Raw genomic sequence first — 16,028 nt, 5'->3', positions numbered from 1 at the left:
TTTGTTACTTGAAAAATGTAAAATATGTTTATGTAAAATATGCTTTGTTGATGAGAAAATATGTTTCTTTATTTTTCTTATTTTTGTGAGGGGGGGGGGGGGGGGGGTATTATTGAATAAATGAATCACTTGATTAAAAGTGCTCTATATTATATATATTATATTGGGACAGCACTTCCCGTGTTAGTTATTGAGGATTATGGGTTATTGGATAAGAAATGTAACAACAAGTTTATAAGTGCTGTCGAGATCATTTAACGACTATCACAGAGGTTTATATTCTGACACTTCACAGTCTTTAAGTTTGTCTACATTAGAAAAAGCCCACTCAAATTATATCAAATGGCCCATTCCCCCCAAAGTCAAGGAAACTAATTTTAAATTGATTAATAAAATGTATCCAACCGCTGAATTCTTGAGACATAGATTTAAATTTGAAGTTGACCCCTGTGTTTTTTGCAATGAATCGGAAGAATCACTTGATCACATGTTTTTATTGTGTCCTGTCCCAAAAAATTTTTGGCAAGAAATTAGAAATTGGCTATCTTTAAAAATGTATGACATTCCAAATTTAGAAATCGTTAACATTATTTTATATAGATACTATTGACAAATCACTGTCCTTCTTAGTTAATGTTATTCTCTTACTGGCTAAATATCACATATTGTTGTAAGTGGAGAAAAATGAAGCCCTCTTTCCATTTTTTTATTAATGATTTCAAAAGTTTTTTTGTTTCTTTAAAAAGTATTAAGTCAAATAACTTATATTTTAAGTCTCTTTCCGAAATGTCGATGCTATTTGCTTTAAAATGCCTTACTGTTCCTTTGTATTGACTTTACTTGTCTCTTATTTTTGTTTATATGTCTCTTGTTCATAAAACCTCCAGGATGTTCTTTTTCCTTATATTTCCTCTACTAGTAGTTTTGTATAAAGTGTGTTTTTCTTGTTTAAAAAATTCTGTTCAATAAAAAAAAAAAAAAAAAAAAAAGAAACCACTCGATGCGGCGTCTACGTATATATGTCTACGTACGCTACGCCGTACGCTACGCCGTAGGCTCTGCGTCGATGTAACGCGGGACCATAAATCACGCTTCAGCCAGACTCGTCCCGCCGCGGCCGTTACATTACCAGCTCCTGCTCCTCATTACTCTCATCTCTGCTGGGCGTTCAAACACCTACCGTACGTACCTCCTCACAGCTACCGAGTCTCTTTTTCCTTTTAAAATCGTCTTTCCTTAATGAAATGATTGTTTTGTACCTTTACTGGTTATTGTTTGTGGATGCTGAGAGGCCTGGCGGAGCTAATGCTAATGCTAACGCCTTCTCAGCGTCACATTCAACAATCCTGGTTAATTTAGTCTGTTATGACCAAACAAGAAGGCTGTTTTAGCACTATGTGCACACATTAGTACACATTAATCTAATATCCATGTTAACGTGTTGGGGTTTACGGACTTTAGTTGTGGCGTTGTCTTGTTGTGAAAATTCCGACTAGGAACTGGGAAATTCCGACTTCCGAGAACAAATGGAACGCGGCATTATGCCGCGTTCCATTTGTCCTCGGAAGTCAGAATTTCCCAGTCCCTAGTCGGAATTTTCAACTGGAACGCCCCTCGAAGTGGGATTTCCTACTGGGAAAGTGGGAGAAGCTTCACCACCCCCGAGTTAATATTCCCAGTTCCGATTTCCGAGGTAAATGGAACGCGGCATTAGCCCTTGACAGCGTTTAGCTTTGTTTTTTTTTTTCTTCTTTTTTCTTTCTTTCTTTTCAAGAACACGTGGTGAACATGGATGTAGACAAACGCTCACATAGGGTTGAGTTTGCACACCTTTGCTCCTGGTTCAGTAATGAGTGTTAATGCCGTGAAAAGGACATGTTTGTGTGTGTTTAGCTTCAGTTTTAGCCTCGAGTCCTGGTTAATAAAATACCGAATCTTTACGTAATTGGGAATTAAAGTTGCGTTCCGTATTGAACCAATACAGACATATATTATGCTCTTATTTATTGATGTCATAATGTACAGGTGAAGGTGTGAAAATTTGAATATATTGCAGAACTTCATTCGTAGGAAATTCAACTAAAGGTGAAACTAATATACAGGACTGTCTCAGAAAATTTTAATATTGTGATTTTCTGTAATGCAATTACAAAAATGTCATACATTCTGGATTCATTACAAATCAACTGAAATATTGCAAGCCTTTTATTATTTTAATATTGCTGATCATGGCTTACAGCTTAAGAAAACTCAAATATCCTATCTCAAAAAATTAGAATATTCTGGGAATCTTAATCTTAAACTGTAAGCCATGATCAGCAATATTAAAATAATAAAAGGCTTGCAATATTTCAGTTGATTTGTAATGAATCCAGAATGTATGACATTTTGTTTTTGTAATTGCATTACAGAAAATCACAATATTCAAATTTTCTGAGACAGTCCTATATATTAGTTTCACATTTAAGTTGAATTATTGAAATAAATTAACTTTTACACCATATTCTTCACCTGTAGCTACAGTATATTCTACATCTTGGCTGATGTGGACGTATGTAGGAGGCTATTTCATTTGTATGGTTGTCTGTCTGTACAGTCATGCAAGTTCAATGATATTAAAGCACTTGAAACTTTAAATCAAAGTGTTTCGTTTTTTCATATAAAATAAACACATTTCTATGCAGCTCAGAAGTTTTGGGGATGTCCCTTTTTTTGGTGCCTGCGCTGCTGAAATTGGGGTGTCCCTTATTTCTATTTATGAAAGGTGGCAACCCTATGGTTATGTGACACGATAAATGAGTCTGTTTATATCCATATTTCCTTTCACGTGAGTTGTGCTGCTCCCCACAGACGATGCCTACGATAAAACTACAGAGTTCAGACGGGGAGATCTTCGAGGTGGATGTCGAGATCGCCAAACAATCCGTCACCATCAAGACGATGTTGGAAGGTAAACTTTCAAATGTCTCCAATTTCCATGCTGCCAGTTTTAATAGAACACATGCTTGTGGAGGGTTGGCTTGAATATCTGTGGATTTACTCGACAGATTTGGGAATGGATGATGAAGGAGATGATGACCCGGTTCCCCTCCCTAATGTGAATGCTGCCATCCTCAAGAAGGTACTGATGACTGACCTGCAGGCTTTAGTTCATGTGCTGGCACATTATCATCAATCAATCAATCAATAACTGTATTTGTCCCCAATGGGGCAATTAATTTTGCAGCAATATATACACATAGTAAAAAAAGACACAAGTTTAAATCGAAAAATCCAAGCACCACAACAGCTACCTTTTCCTCATGGAATTGAGAAGGGCGATGGCAGAAGGTACAAAATAATGTTTATATCTGTTAGTTTTGACAAGTGGAAGTCTGAGCAATGTACCCGATGGGAGAAACTGAAACTCTTGATGTAGAGGATGGAACAGTCCGATAGGAGAGTTTTTGCTTTCCTATACAGCTGTTTGTTATACAGGTCCTGTAGAGTCGCCTGAGCCAATTATTTTACTACAGACTTTAACCAGCTTGGTAAGAACAGTTTTCTGCTTTACCCTAAGTGATGAAAACCAACAAACGAAAGAAAAAGTTAATACAGACTCAATGAAAGAACGATAGAACATGGACATCAAGGATGAATCAACATGGAATTTGGACAGTTTTCTAAGACAGAACAGACGCTGCTGACTTTTCTTGTAAATTAAGTTGCTGTTACTTGAAAATCATTATCATTGCTGTTTCATTACGTTTCCTGGACATTAATTGATTCATTTTAGTGAAATTGATGGTAACTTGATGAATATAGTGCAATGGTATCATGCTCTTGTGGCAGTGACTGATCAGCAGTGTTTTTCGTCTTTGTTGGTGCTGAGGTTAAAATTAAGTCATTTAAACAATCATACCATTTTGTGTTTTGTTTTGCATAGCTATGCTGCCAGTTTTTAATATTTCTTATATTATTACTGCAATTTTCACACCGAAATAAATATCAAGATTCAACAATTTTAAATTCAGATGCGCCTAGTATTACAAAGTGATTAGATCAGCCTTCAGGGTCTTCAACCCCGGTCCTCGGGACCGCCTGTCCTGCATGTTTTAGATGTTTCTCTGCTTCAGCACACCCTGACACAAATGAATGTGTCATTAACAGACTTTTCTAGACCTTGATGACAAGGTGATGTTGACCATTAATGAGAATCAAGTGTGACGATGGGAGGCAGCATCTAAAACATGCACGACATTGAGTCCCGAGGACCGGGGTGGAAGATCACTGGATTAGATCCTTTTCCAAAGCCAGTGGCAGCTGGGTTTCCCTCAGTGTGCCGAGGTTTATGCCAATACCTTTCCCTACCAGGAACAATCCTGTAAACTACAATAAGAGAGTTTACAATAGGTTATATCACAATTGGTGATAGGTATGACTTCCTGAAATCATTAATTTTCAGTAGATCTTGTGTCTCAGACTTGGTGTAAGTTTTATGATTGAGCTGCAGCTTCTGTGCAGGCAGGAGAATTTGATCAGAGCTCTTGTCAAGTATAAGGCATTTGCAGAGTTGACGGGTTAGTTGGTAAGGAAAATGTAAAGCTGACTTATTTATTTAAGACTCAATTACTTTCAAAGATAAGAACGCATGGGGAAAATGACATAGTCCCATTCAAATCACAGCAACACTATCAACTATCAACAACCACATGTCCAGATGGGGCAGTGTGTTGTTAATTAGCTCTTATTTAGGCTTATCAGGGCATCATCCTAGATTTGGTGCTGTGCGTAACTCATCCTGTTATTCCGGACTTGGCAAGAAACTGAAAAGCTCAAGGTTGTAGGTTTTGGAGTCCACTTGTGACGACTACAGGACACAGTGAGATTCACCGGTGCCTTTAGTACGATGAAGAGCATGTGCCACAGGATTTCCTCCCAACTAAAGTGCTTTCAGTAATCATTGGAACCATTGGAAATTATTATTCCACATTCAGTCTCCTAGACTCGGGGTTACTTCCAAGGGAGAAAGACTAGTAGTTCAGTACCAACTGAAGAGGACCTCGTCCTTCTAGACGTTGGTATATCAGAAGAGTGGTAGATCAAGCCTCAGAACAGAATTAAAGTTGTTTGTCTGTGGTAAAAATCCCACACCTAATGGCATTCACCCCTGCGACAGTTTTGCTCGATATATTTGATTAAATCAAAGTCAGCGCTCAATTTGAGACCATGGATAATGGGAGGAAAGTTTCAGTGTAGGTGATGTTGTAGCAGCTCAACTGTGTTTTGTAAATGTTTTTGAAGCCTTCGTTTGTGTGTGCATGTTTAAAAAAAAAAAAAAAAACACCAACAAAACAAACTATGGGCATGTTTTGCAGCATAGTCTGCAGATGCACAGACCGAACAGGCAAGTTGTGTCTCATAGCACAAACTGTTATCATTTTCTAAATAACTGCAGAACAAAATGTTCAGTCTGCCAAAGCACCTGTTTTTGAAGAGATGGTCAGACCTGGTGATGATAATAAGTTAATATGATTAATAGCAAATGGCTGCTACTTACTTCTCTCATGTTCTGATGTAGCTGTTTCTTCCATTTGATTTACGCACACTGTTTCTACTTACTGGATTAATTTGAAAAAAAAAAAAAAGACTGTTTGTCGGAGGTTGACTTTACTTAATCAGCAAAGGACCAGAAGATTTATTTATTTAAATTGTGCATCAGCAATTCCAACGTAATTTGAATACTTGTGTGGACCACCCTGGTCTATTAACAGCAGCCCAAATATTTATGGAAGTGCTTTTGCATTTCTTTTATGATTGTGCACAAATGACAATTTGGAAAAACATCATGCTTCAAAGTAACATCTTGGACTTGCACTGTCACCAATTAGTTTTAGTGACTCGTGAGACTGTATTTTCTGTTTTAAACAAATAATCTTTCTTTGAAACCAACCGTGATTATTTTTTGAGGAGTTTGCTGCGCTGTCCTCCCCTAGCTCGGACTCAGACAGGGGAGAATTCATATTGCTGCTTGTAATGATCACACGGGTGCATCCAAATTAAGGGGCAGGTTATTAGATGACGTAGTTCTGAGATCTTGACCACAGTCTGGTTTGTGAGTAATAGCAGGAAGAAAACATCACAGCAGTTTAAGAGCATTTGAGTGTGAGAGCAAAACAAAGATGATGTCATTTCTAATGCGGTGCAGCCAAAAGTACATCAAGTACCTCCCCAAAAGTGTCATGAGTAAAAACCTCAGAACTGAAGTGGGTGGTACTTTTCCACATTTGTTCAGATGCTGCATGTATTTTTTCCTCTTTATGAACGTTGTGCATTTGCTTTTTTTACTGTCAGGTGATTCAGTGGTGCACTCATCACAAAGATGACCCTCCTCCTCCTGAGGACGATGAGAATAAGGAGAAGAGGACGGATGACATTCCCGTATGGGACCAAGAGTTCCTTAAAGTGGACCAAGGCACCTTGTTTGAGCTCATTCTGGTAAGTGGTGTTCTATAGATATACACTCGTCATTTCAGATATCCTAATTTGCGCATACAAGTTGAATTTTCTTGTTCCGACTCCATGTGGCCTTTTTATTTCAGCTTGGCCAATTCATCATTTGGTTAATGTCATTTGGTTAACAAAAATGCAGATGTTGCTTGGCAAAAGCTTGAAGATCTTGTTTTTATAGACACAGGGCTTTGAGTTGTAAAGCAGGGAGCGATCCTGCTCTTAAACAGATTTTGCCGTGAGGCTGAAGCAGCCGGATCATGTGTGTGGTAACCTTAGCTTGGCCCAGGAGAGATTGGGAAAGAGGTGTTGGTGGAAGGTGTTTTTCCAGGAAGTGGGGTACGAGTCAGTCTCAGTAACTTGAGAGGATTAACCCTCTCTCACTGGTCTTAATGTGTTTACAAGCATGGAAGTAGAGGATGCTGGGAGGTTGGGGCTTTTCGAGAAGCTCAGCTGGGGCTCCGTTCCTGTAAGAGAATTATTAGGGCCCGAGCACTTACAGTGCTCAGGCCCTATTGTATCTGTAGGACTTTTTCTCGTTTTTCTTCCGATGAAATGAGGGCCTTTTTGCCCCCCTAAACGTGCCCCAAAAGTCACCAAATTTTGCACGCAAGCCAGGCCTGGTGAAACATTAGATATTTAATGGTTTGCATTAATGGGCGTGGCCTAATGGCTCAACAGCGCCCCCTAGAAAACTTCGTGCCTCAAGCCCCACAATACGGTTTGACGTACATGCACGAAAATCGGTACACACCTGTATCATGTCGCAACTTAAAGAAAAGTCTCTTGGATCCATGGCCGAAACCGAACAGGAAGTCGGCCATTTTGAATTAATCGTGTCATTTTGCCACAATTTTTGCCATTTCTTCGGCCGCTTCTTCACCCGAACCGTAATGTGCACCCAGGTGTGTTATACATCAAAATGTGCGTCTCAATCCTGCGACGATGGGCATTACTTTTCTCAGTCAAAAGCGTTACCGTGGCGACGATAGATGCCAAAACGTGCACCCCCCCTTTACCTGATTGGTCCATATTTGATAGTTCCCTCTTTCTGCCATAACCTTTGAATGGTTTGACATAGAGAGTCGTGGGTGGTGTCATCTGCTAAATGTCCAGGCCTGAATAATCTACATGCAAGTCATACAAACTTCCACTGCAGCCTGAACGTGCACAAGAGTGCGAGGGCCCGTTCATCGCTGCTTGCAGCTTTAATTGTAATTTGTTGTTGTTAATGAACAAATGATACAGTTATCTGGCTCCTGTAGGATCTAGGTTTGAGAGCATGACGGTGTTGCTTTGTCAGAAAGTACAAGATTTAGTTGTTGAATACTAAATATCAGTCATGTTCATGCTGCTTGACACATGAAGATATTTTTAAAATTTTTTGTTTGGTTTAGATTGAATTCAAGACATGTTTCTTAGCTGCAAGTGTTGCAAGGGCAGGTTTGTCCATCCGCCCTCTAATCTCTTTATTAAACTGTTTTTGTGTGTGTGTGTCTCTCTCTCCTTCTGTTTAGGCCGCCAACTACTTGGACATCAAAGGTCTGTTAGATGTCACCTGCAAGACAGTGGCCAACATGATCAAAGGCAAAACCCCAGAGGAGATCAGGAAGACTTTCAACATCAAAAACGATTTCACAGAGGAGGAGGAAGCCCAGGTAGTTATTCCATCCATCATCTGTCACGGGATGAAGGTTTTCTTTAAGATGGGAGATATTAATATCTTACTTTGGAGAGATGCTCAATGCAAAGCAAAGAGAGATTTGAAAGCTGACTTTCTATTATATTTTTGGAAACTCGTTTGTCTTCCTTTCTTCTGCAGGTACGCAAAGAGAATCAGTGGTGTGAAGAAAAATAAAGGGGAGAATCCTGCCAACACTACCACACTGAAAAGGATTGTCTCTTAACTGGTTGCACTGGTGTTGTTCATACTTGTTAATATTTACATTTAGTGTATTTAGCGCATAAACCACCTCTCATCCCCACTTCCTCTAATTTCTCTCTAACAAACAATAGCATGGCCATTTTAACTTGCCTGTGTGGTGTCATTAATTTAAAGCTACAATACTCTGTACCATTTCCTCTCATGTGATGCATTGACTTAAGTCTCGGTTTCATGGCTTTCTACCTTATATATTAAAAGAAAAAAGTCATAAATACCCCCAGATTTTCCTCTTAATTAAACGCTCTGGTTGTCTTTTTTACTGGACATGTTAGTATTCTTTTAGGTTAATTGAATTTAATAAAAAGATGACTTTTTTGACGATTGAAAAGCAAGGGTGAATGTTATTTTTGCTCTGTAAATGTGTTTTTTTTTTTTTTGTGTGTGGAACCATCTTAAGAGGAGCTGTTAATTAGAAAAGTGACGTTGAGATGGAACATGTTTTTGGTAGCGTCCTGCCACACAGCAGGACATCAACCCGTGCTGTGGGACTGATGCTGATTCTTCTCTTTTCTTTGTTTTTGGGATGTTCAAACCGTTGAAGGAGTAAATAAAACCTATTAAAAATGGTTGTACGAGTCACTTCTGTTGTGATGTTGACAGCTGCTGAGCCGCAGAGTCTCTACAACTTTTAATTTTTTCCCCTTTTAAATTCAAGACCAGAGGTGTCAAAAGTACCGGTATTCACATTCATTACTCGGGTAGAAGTATAGATACTACAGTTTAAAAATACTCCTGTTGAAGTATCAACTCAAGTTTTTTACTCAAGTAAAAGTATAAAAGTACTGGTTTCAAAACTACTTAAAGTATAAAAGTAAAAGTAATGTAAGGGGGAAAAAAGCCATTAAGGACAAAAGCCATTGACAATTAATGTATCTTAGTATAATGCAAATATACTAAAGAACCATATATGTGTACTATTGAGCATTAACATGTGTTTCAGAGAGCAGGAGATATGATGACTAGTTGCCTATAAGTATTGTAATGGTGCAAAAAGTCAAACTTCAGAGGCATGTTATCATTTATCCTAACCTTTATTGGAATGTACATCCAAGTTTAGTTGCAGGAATCTGAGGGAACGGATGTAAGAACAAAACTGGACAAGAACATCTGAAACAACCACAACCAAATTCACTCTATCCGGATGGAGCAATTTAACTGGATATTTTTTTTTTAAAGGCCGAAATGAAATAGAGTAACGAGGCTGTTTTTAAAATGTAAGGAGTAAAAAGTACAGATAATTGCGTGAAAATTTAAGGAGTAAAAGTAAAAAGTAGTCTGAAAAATAATGACTCCAGTGAAGTATAGATCAGTGGTCCTCAACCTTTTTTCAGTGATGTATCCCCTGTGAAACATTTTTTCAGGCAAGTACACCCCTAACCAAAGCACTTTTGGTTGTAAAAAAAAAGACCTAAAACAGAGCACTGTGGCATCAGTAACTGATTTATTAAACATAAAAATATTGCTGCGATGCTTCAACCACGACTCCATCGTTGGTCCAAGTGATTAACAGGTGAAGCCAGGTGATTGACAGGTGAGGTGGAACCATCCTGGTGTAGGGGATACTCTGGGGTTTTAGGATAATAAGTTGAATAGCCTACTCCTGAAGATAGAATTCATTTTATGAATTTAGACTTATAATTTCCTCAATTATTTATGAAATATTTATTTTTAAAGGATTTTTGCATGGATGCTACTTTTTAAATGTATGTATATTTTAAAATCTCACGTACCCCCTGTAGTGCCTTCACGTACCCCCAGGGGTACGCGTACCCCCATTTGAGAACCACTGGTATAGATAACCAAAATTTCTACTTAAGTAAGGTAACGAAGTATTTGTTACTTGACACCTCTGTTCAAGACCTACTTGCAACCTCTTTATTGAAATGTTAAATTTACTCCGGTAGACAGAATATTGAAAACACTTTATTACATGAATCAAAAACACGAGTAATACACGAGATGAAGGCATCAAAACAAGTTTGAGTCGTCTTGACCTGAACATCCTCCAATAAAAATAAAAGCTATTTCTAACACAACAGCCGCCTCTACTGGAGGAAAACGGTACAAAACCTCAGCCGGTACAGTCCACAGTCCTGAGCCGAGTTTGAAGCTGGGAGCAGAGCAGTAAATTAAAGCTTTATTTTTTTCATTTCCTTTTTTTATTTTTCTCAAAAACGGTAAAGTCAAAACATGCAGAGACAGAACACAATATATAGTTTGAATGCTGCTGCAAATAACACTTGACCCAAAGAAAAAATGTAAAATTCTGCACAAAAAGGACGAGGAGTATTGCTTTAAGAAATTGCGACTAAAAGAATATATATATTTTTTTACTTGTTTAACATTTTCCATAAAAACATACAAAAGTTTAATTATAATATAAAACTTTACAACACAATGCAATATAATATTACCCATTTGGTCTCAGATAAGTCTGTGGAGTTGGAGATAGGTCCTAAGAACGAAAAACTGAAAATGGCTGAATCGTTAAAAATATTAGCAATTAAAAAAAACAAAAAAAAACCCCACCCACACGAGGAAAACTGGTAAGCAGACCTTCAGAACCTCTGGTAGCTTTTAAACATCCGTGTGTGTGTGATCTGAAAGCTGAAAAACGATCCATCTTTCTGAAAGTGGCAGGTCCTGGAGGCCTGCAGGCCAGGCTCAGATGTTGGTCCTTGCACCAATCAAAGATTTTTATGATTTTGGACTTGATCAGCTAACTTATCTGTGTCTCCTCTTAGGACTGTGGTTGATTTATTTGCAAAAGTTTTATTTTCAACTTTGGAAAACAGAACATATTGAAAGAAACTGGACAGCAACACTGAACACTTGAAAGCAGGTGATGAGCAGAGTCTCGGTGACCCTGGCGGGTGTTGGGGGGGTGTTTTTGTCGGGGGTGAGAGCGCACCAGCGATCACTGAGTCTCTGTTAACACTTTGAGAGAGAGTCCTGCCACCTTGGCGGCCGACAGCACCCTGGAGCAGCACGTCTGCCTGCTGGACAGTTCCAGGTGCGTTTGGGTGTGTTTGGCGGCGGGCTGACGGAGGTCGCCGCGCTCCGGGGGGAAGCGTGTGTGCGAGCGCGTTTGCGGAGACAAGGGGAGGCGCGATGAGGGGGAAGGTGGCGTCGGGGAGTAGCCCGGGGACGGGGGGCGCTGGTAGAGGCGCTGGCGGGAAGGAGAAGGGGACGGGGGAGAGTCTATAGCGCTTAGATCTGAAGAAGATGGGCTGGGGCAGCCTCCTCCTTGAAGGTAGCGAATGCACTTCTTTTTCCTCCTAGGAACAGTCAGAGAGAGTTATCTGTGAATAAAGTGTGGATGGTAAACGTCAGCAGGCTTCAATGAAGATGCAGCATTCACAGTGAGATTAATGAACATGGAGACAAACAGTCATGACCAAACAAACATCTACCTACATCTCTGGAGCATTTTACTGTTAATAAAAACATAGAATAGTCGAGTTTGGGTTCTTGATTGGCTGAAATTGCTCTCACTTCCTCCCACGGTCCAAAAACATGCATATTAAATTGATTGATGGCTAAATGTTCAGCAGGAGTGAGTGTGAGCGTGCCTGGCCCTGTCTGACATGTGCCCTGATGACTGATGGGATAGGGTCAACGGGAATAGAGGGGGAAAACGAAGGTTTGGAATAAATCCGCAAGTTGCAAGATTCATCACTGGTGACAGTTATTCTACTCATCACTGCATCTTCTACGAAAAACTTGGGTGGACTCCCCTTTCTGTCAGACGTGATAGGCATTGGTTTCTCTTTGTTTATAAAGCCCTAATTGGAAGGCTTCCTCATTACCTTAGCTCCTTACTGAGGTGGCATAATGGCAGATACTCAACCCGCTCCTCTGATTTTCTCATGCTGGAAGTTTCATGTCCACGGACTGAATTGGGAAAAACTGCATTTAGCTACTGCACGGCTCACAGTTGGAACATTTTGCAACATGCATTGAAGTTGGAAACGTTTGTGCAGCTTGGTCAATTCAAATCCTTAATTGCTGACCATTTTACCCATGTTTGTAATTGTTTTAAATTTTTCTCTTTTATTTTTATTGTATTATTCTTTTTATATGGTTGTTGTACATTTAGCATCATTGTAAATGAGGGCTTGCTCTCAATGATTTCTCCGAATTCAAATAAAGGTTGATGATGAAATCAAATAAATGAACCCCCTGCAACAAGAACCGAAGGTGATACAAGGTAAGTGATAAAACGTATGTCCCATCTCGGGATTATGATTTTTTTTTCCTAATTTAGTCGCCTCATTATGATTGAATAAACTTCCCAAAACTACAGATTTCAGCACGGCCTCAAGGGAGTTCTCCTCAGCTGAAAATATTGGATGTTGCAGGGCCGACGTTCACGTCACCTGCACTGCTTTGGGAGGTGTTAAACTCAAAAGCAGACTCGAGTACCGCCGAGTGCAGCATCAAAGGCGTTAACAGGATCCCATGATCATTACCAGAATATGATATGAGTCACCGTGTTTAACCGCAGGAAAGGCGCTAGACCATATTTAGAGGCAGAAGGAGAGAAAGGGAGGAAGAGAGCAATTGAGAGTGATTTCTAAATGTCAGAGTTCACCATCAAAAGGTGCCAGTTACCACAGTGCATGAATGGAGAAAGTTGAAAGCACACGGGCATGAGAATGCTGTCAAAATGCACTGCTGCAGAGTGTGTGTGTGTGTGTGTGTGTGTGCTGAGCTGTGGTGATAAGGATTTGCTCAAACCACATTCAGCCCCCTTTGTTCTCTCAAACCGAAACACACACACACACACTCAGGTTTCCATGACGTGGTAGCGGGGAAGACGACAGGGTTGCTACGGTGTGGCGGTGGCAGCAGAAACACACGCACTCCTGCAGCCCGGCCGTCGACCAGCGTCTACTGTAAACTCTGACTACAGCAGAGCTGCTGCTCGCGGCGGTCATGTCCCGCTTTTGTTCAGAAAACCGCGAGAAATCCTCAAAAACAAAACATGCCGAGTAGATTTAATCCTGTTATTACTGATCTTATATATAAAATTAGACTAAGCAACCACCAGAGCATTTTAGCTCATCTTCCTCACCTTCATATGTCGAGTGTTTGTTGACAACTCTGACTTTTAATGCAACGTGGGAAAACTCCCATTTTTTTCTCTCTACTCGGTGACGGTTATCAATTTCAAATTGTGCAATTAATGTGTAAAAATGGTCAAGAATGTGAGAAAATGTTTATGGAGCTTCTTCGGTTTATGGCTTTATCTGCACCCCTCTGAAAGATTTTCTGAATATCATCACTGACTATTCACTGACCTGACGAAGCCTACGGCTCATTTACAAAAGGACATATTTATCCACTGAGGGATTTTAAGTCTAGAATGAGTGCACTTGAGACAGCATCTCTGATTTGTAACTGTTTTAAATGATTTCCATTTTTTGTTTCATTTGATTTTATTTGATTTTAGTATTTCACATCACACCTCTATAAATTTTAATATCTGAAATCTTGTGCTGCCTCTTGGCCAGGACACCCTTGCAAAAGAGATTTTTAATCTCAATGGGTTTCTTTTCCTGGTTAAATAAAGGTTAAATAAAATAAAAATAAAAGATAAAAAATCACTTCTACTGTTGTTCTGTTGCCTCACGCTGGCACATGCTTGGACTTCCAGAGCAGCAGGTTAGTGACAGACGACATGCAGAGCGCCCAGGAAGGATTTGGGAGCGTTTGTGCAGACGGAGCTCACCTTGAGGCGGTTTGTGGGCTTTATTAGGGGGAACTGAATGCAGGTGGAGTTTAGCGCAAACAATCAAGGAAGTTGAAAAAGGCAGAAACTAGGGCTGTGCGATTAATCGATTTTAAATCTAAATTGGATTTATTAATCAAGACGATGTTAAAAAAAGGAAAATCGGAAAATCGATTTTCCTTTTTTGCAGCTGGCTGCATTACAGACAGAGCTCGTCTAGTCATCTTTGTTTGGTCAAGAAAATTGTAAATGTTGTCACTTTACTAAACTCAAGGAGGATTTACAGTATCTTTCAATTGCACTTCATTCCCAATAGGGAAATTTGTTTGCTATTTTTCTTTAAAAATAAAGATAAAATATTTGAAACAATTTATTCCATTGTCTTTTGTAGTTTTACCAAAAAAATCTAAATCGAAAACGAAAATCGGGTTTTCAGAGAAAGAAATCAGGATTTTATTTTTGTCCAAAATCGCCCAGCCCTAGCAGAAACTAAAAAAAGGTTGGTGACTGCCTCAAAGAAAGCTCCGTCGCTGGGAGGAGACTGAATATCTGTGAGCGGATCAGAGGGGAGTAACCGCGCTGGGGAGAAGGATCTATGGAGTTGGTGGGATGGATGTTCGGTACACACCTGCAAGGACCGCACCAGTCCGTTTGTTGGTTGAGGCCGAAGCGAGCCCGGCATTTCTTAGGAGAGCCCGGGTCTGAGCACAATGCGCAGCATGCACAAAACAGGAAAGAAGAGGAGGGATAGGAAAAACAGAGAGGAGCAAAAATAAGAGGAAAACGGTTAGAGGGTGAGGATGCAGACAAGACGAGAGAAACAAGAGCTCATCAGGGCGGGGGGAAAAGCACCGATGGGGTTGTCCGGCCAGAGAGACGCCATCAGGGAGAACTGTTAGTAGACTGTTGCTGCACGATGACACAGGAACAACCAGCAGCCCAACAAACGGTTAGTGCAGGATTTAAAAACACTTCATTTCATCCACTTTCTGGCTTCGGTGCTTTTAGCCTTGACTACGAACAAGCACTTCAGCCAAGATCTCCTCCATACGTGCGTAAAAAAAGCATGCACAGAGAAGCAAAAGGAGGGGAAAAAACCCATAAAAGCACCGAACAACCTCTTAAAGAGAACAGGAGAAGTGTCATCAAGTTTCCTACATGGGTCTTTTCCACGATTCTGTCCGACGTCTTAACCTCAGAGCAGTTAAGATCAGCGTGCAGAGCTGCGCACGCAGGGATCGCAGCCTCTACGGTTCAGGTTGCGTGGAAAGCAGAGTGGGTGGGCGGTTTGACGTTAGAGAAACATCCTGCCTCAAAGACTCAGCGATGCTTCAGAGCGCCAACGCAACTTCAGGCTTAACTGTTTTCTCTACCACACATGGGAACTAACACTGGTCATCTGTCGGGCATGAGGGTTTATATCTTTACCTGTGTTGGAGTCCTGCTGCTTCTCCCTTTTTCTTCGCTTCTTCTTGCCCTGCAGGAGAAACAAACAACCCCACGTTTAATGAAATGAGTTTGGTTCAGCTGCTGAAATGACTACACTGCGATAGATTTACCATAAAGGCTGAAATGATCAGGCTGATACACCCAGTTAATTTGTTGTTGTGTGTTTTCTTTCCTCAAGATGGATAATAAACCCATATAAGTCCTCGTTTGTAACATTAATGGGACTCTGAGTGCAGCGGCTCCCTCATACATTTATCATAAAATATCTTGTCTGGTTGGCATAATGCCTCTGAAAAGGGATGGAAAAGTCCCAGCCTGCTGACTTTAATCAACAGAGGTGTGCAATTTTAGAAAAACTGACGCTTTTCTGGCATTTTCAAAGAAAAAAAAAGGAAAAAGTGAAATATTAAA

General features: G+C 40.1%; 2 protein-coding genes across 11 annotated transcripts in view; one reads left to right on the top strand and one right to left on the bottom strand.

Annotated features, from left to right (window-relative positions):
• The first annotated feature begins 1,052 nt into the window (after positions 1–1,052).
• Positions 1,053–9,000, top strand: skp1 (S-phase kinase-associated protein 1). Its single transcript, XM_061739154.1, has 6 exons — positions 1,053–1,181; positions 2,851–2,950; positions 3,048–3,121; positions 6,334–6,477; positions 8,007–8,147; positions 8,312–9,000. Exons 2-6 carry the CDS (start codon positions 2,854–2,856, stop codon positions 8,345–8,347), a joined length of 492 nt encoding a protein of 163 aa, XP_061595138.1. The 5' UTR covers positions 1,053–1,181; positions 2,851–2,853; the 3' UTR covers positions 8,348–9,000.
• A 1,344-nt stretch (positions 9,001–10,344) lies between these two features.
• tcf7 (transcription factor 7) overlaps positions 10,345–16,028 on the bottom strand; it is a 76,195-nt gene continuing 70,511 nt past the window's right edge. For 4 of the 10 annotated variants that reach the window (XM_061740514.1, XM_061740516.1, XM_061740520.1 and 1 more), the window contains 3 exons: positions 15,597–15,645; positions 14,797–14,869; positions 10,345–11,736 (listed from right to left, as the gene is read on the bottom strand). In XM_061740514.1, coding sequence (XP_061596498.1) covers positions 11,733–11,736; positions 14,797–14,869; positions 15,597–15,645 — 126 coding nt within the window. In that variant the 3' untranslated portion in view covers positions 10,345–11,732. The remainder of the gene's footprint in view (positions 11,737–14,796; positions 14,870–15,596; positions 15,646–16,028) is intronic. The other 6 variants (XM_061740515.1, XM_061740517.1, XM_061740524.1 and 3 more) reach the window with 2 other exon arrangements.

Source organism: Cololabis saira, chromosome 14 (genome assembly GCF_033807715.1).
Source record: "Cololabis saira isolate AMF1-May2022 chromosome 14, fColSai1.1, whole genome shotgun sequence".
NCBI classification, from domain to species: domain Eukaryota; kingdom Metazoa; phylum Chordata; class Actinopteri; order Beloniformes; family Belonidae; genus Cololabis; species Cololabis saira.
The sequence above is the reverse complement of the archived record's forward strand: the minus strand, read 5'-3'. Positions and strand labels throughout refer to the sequence as shown.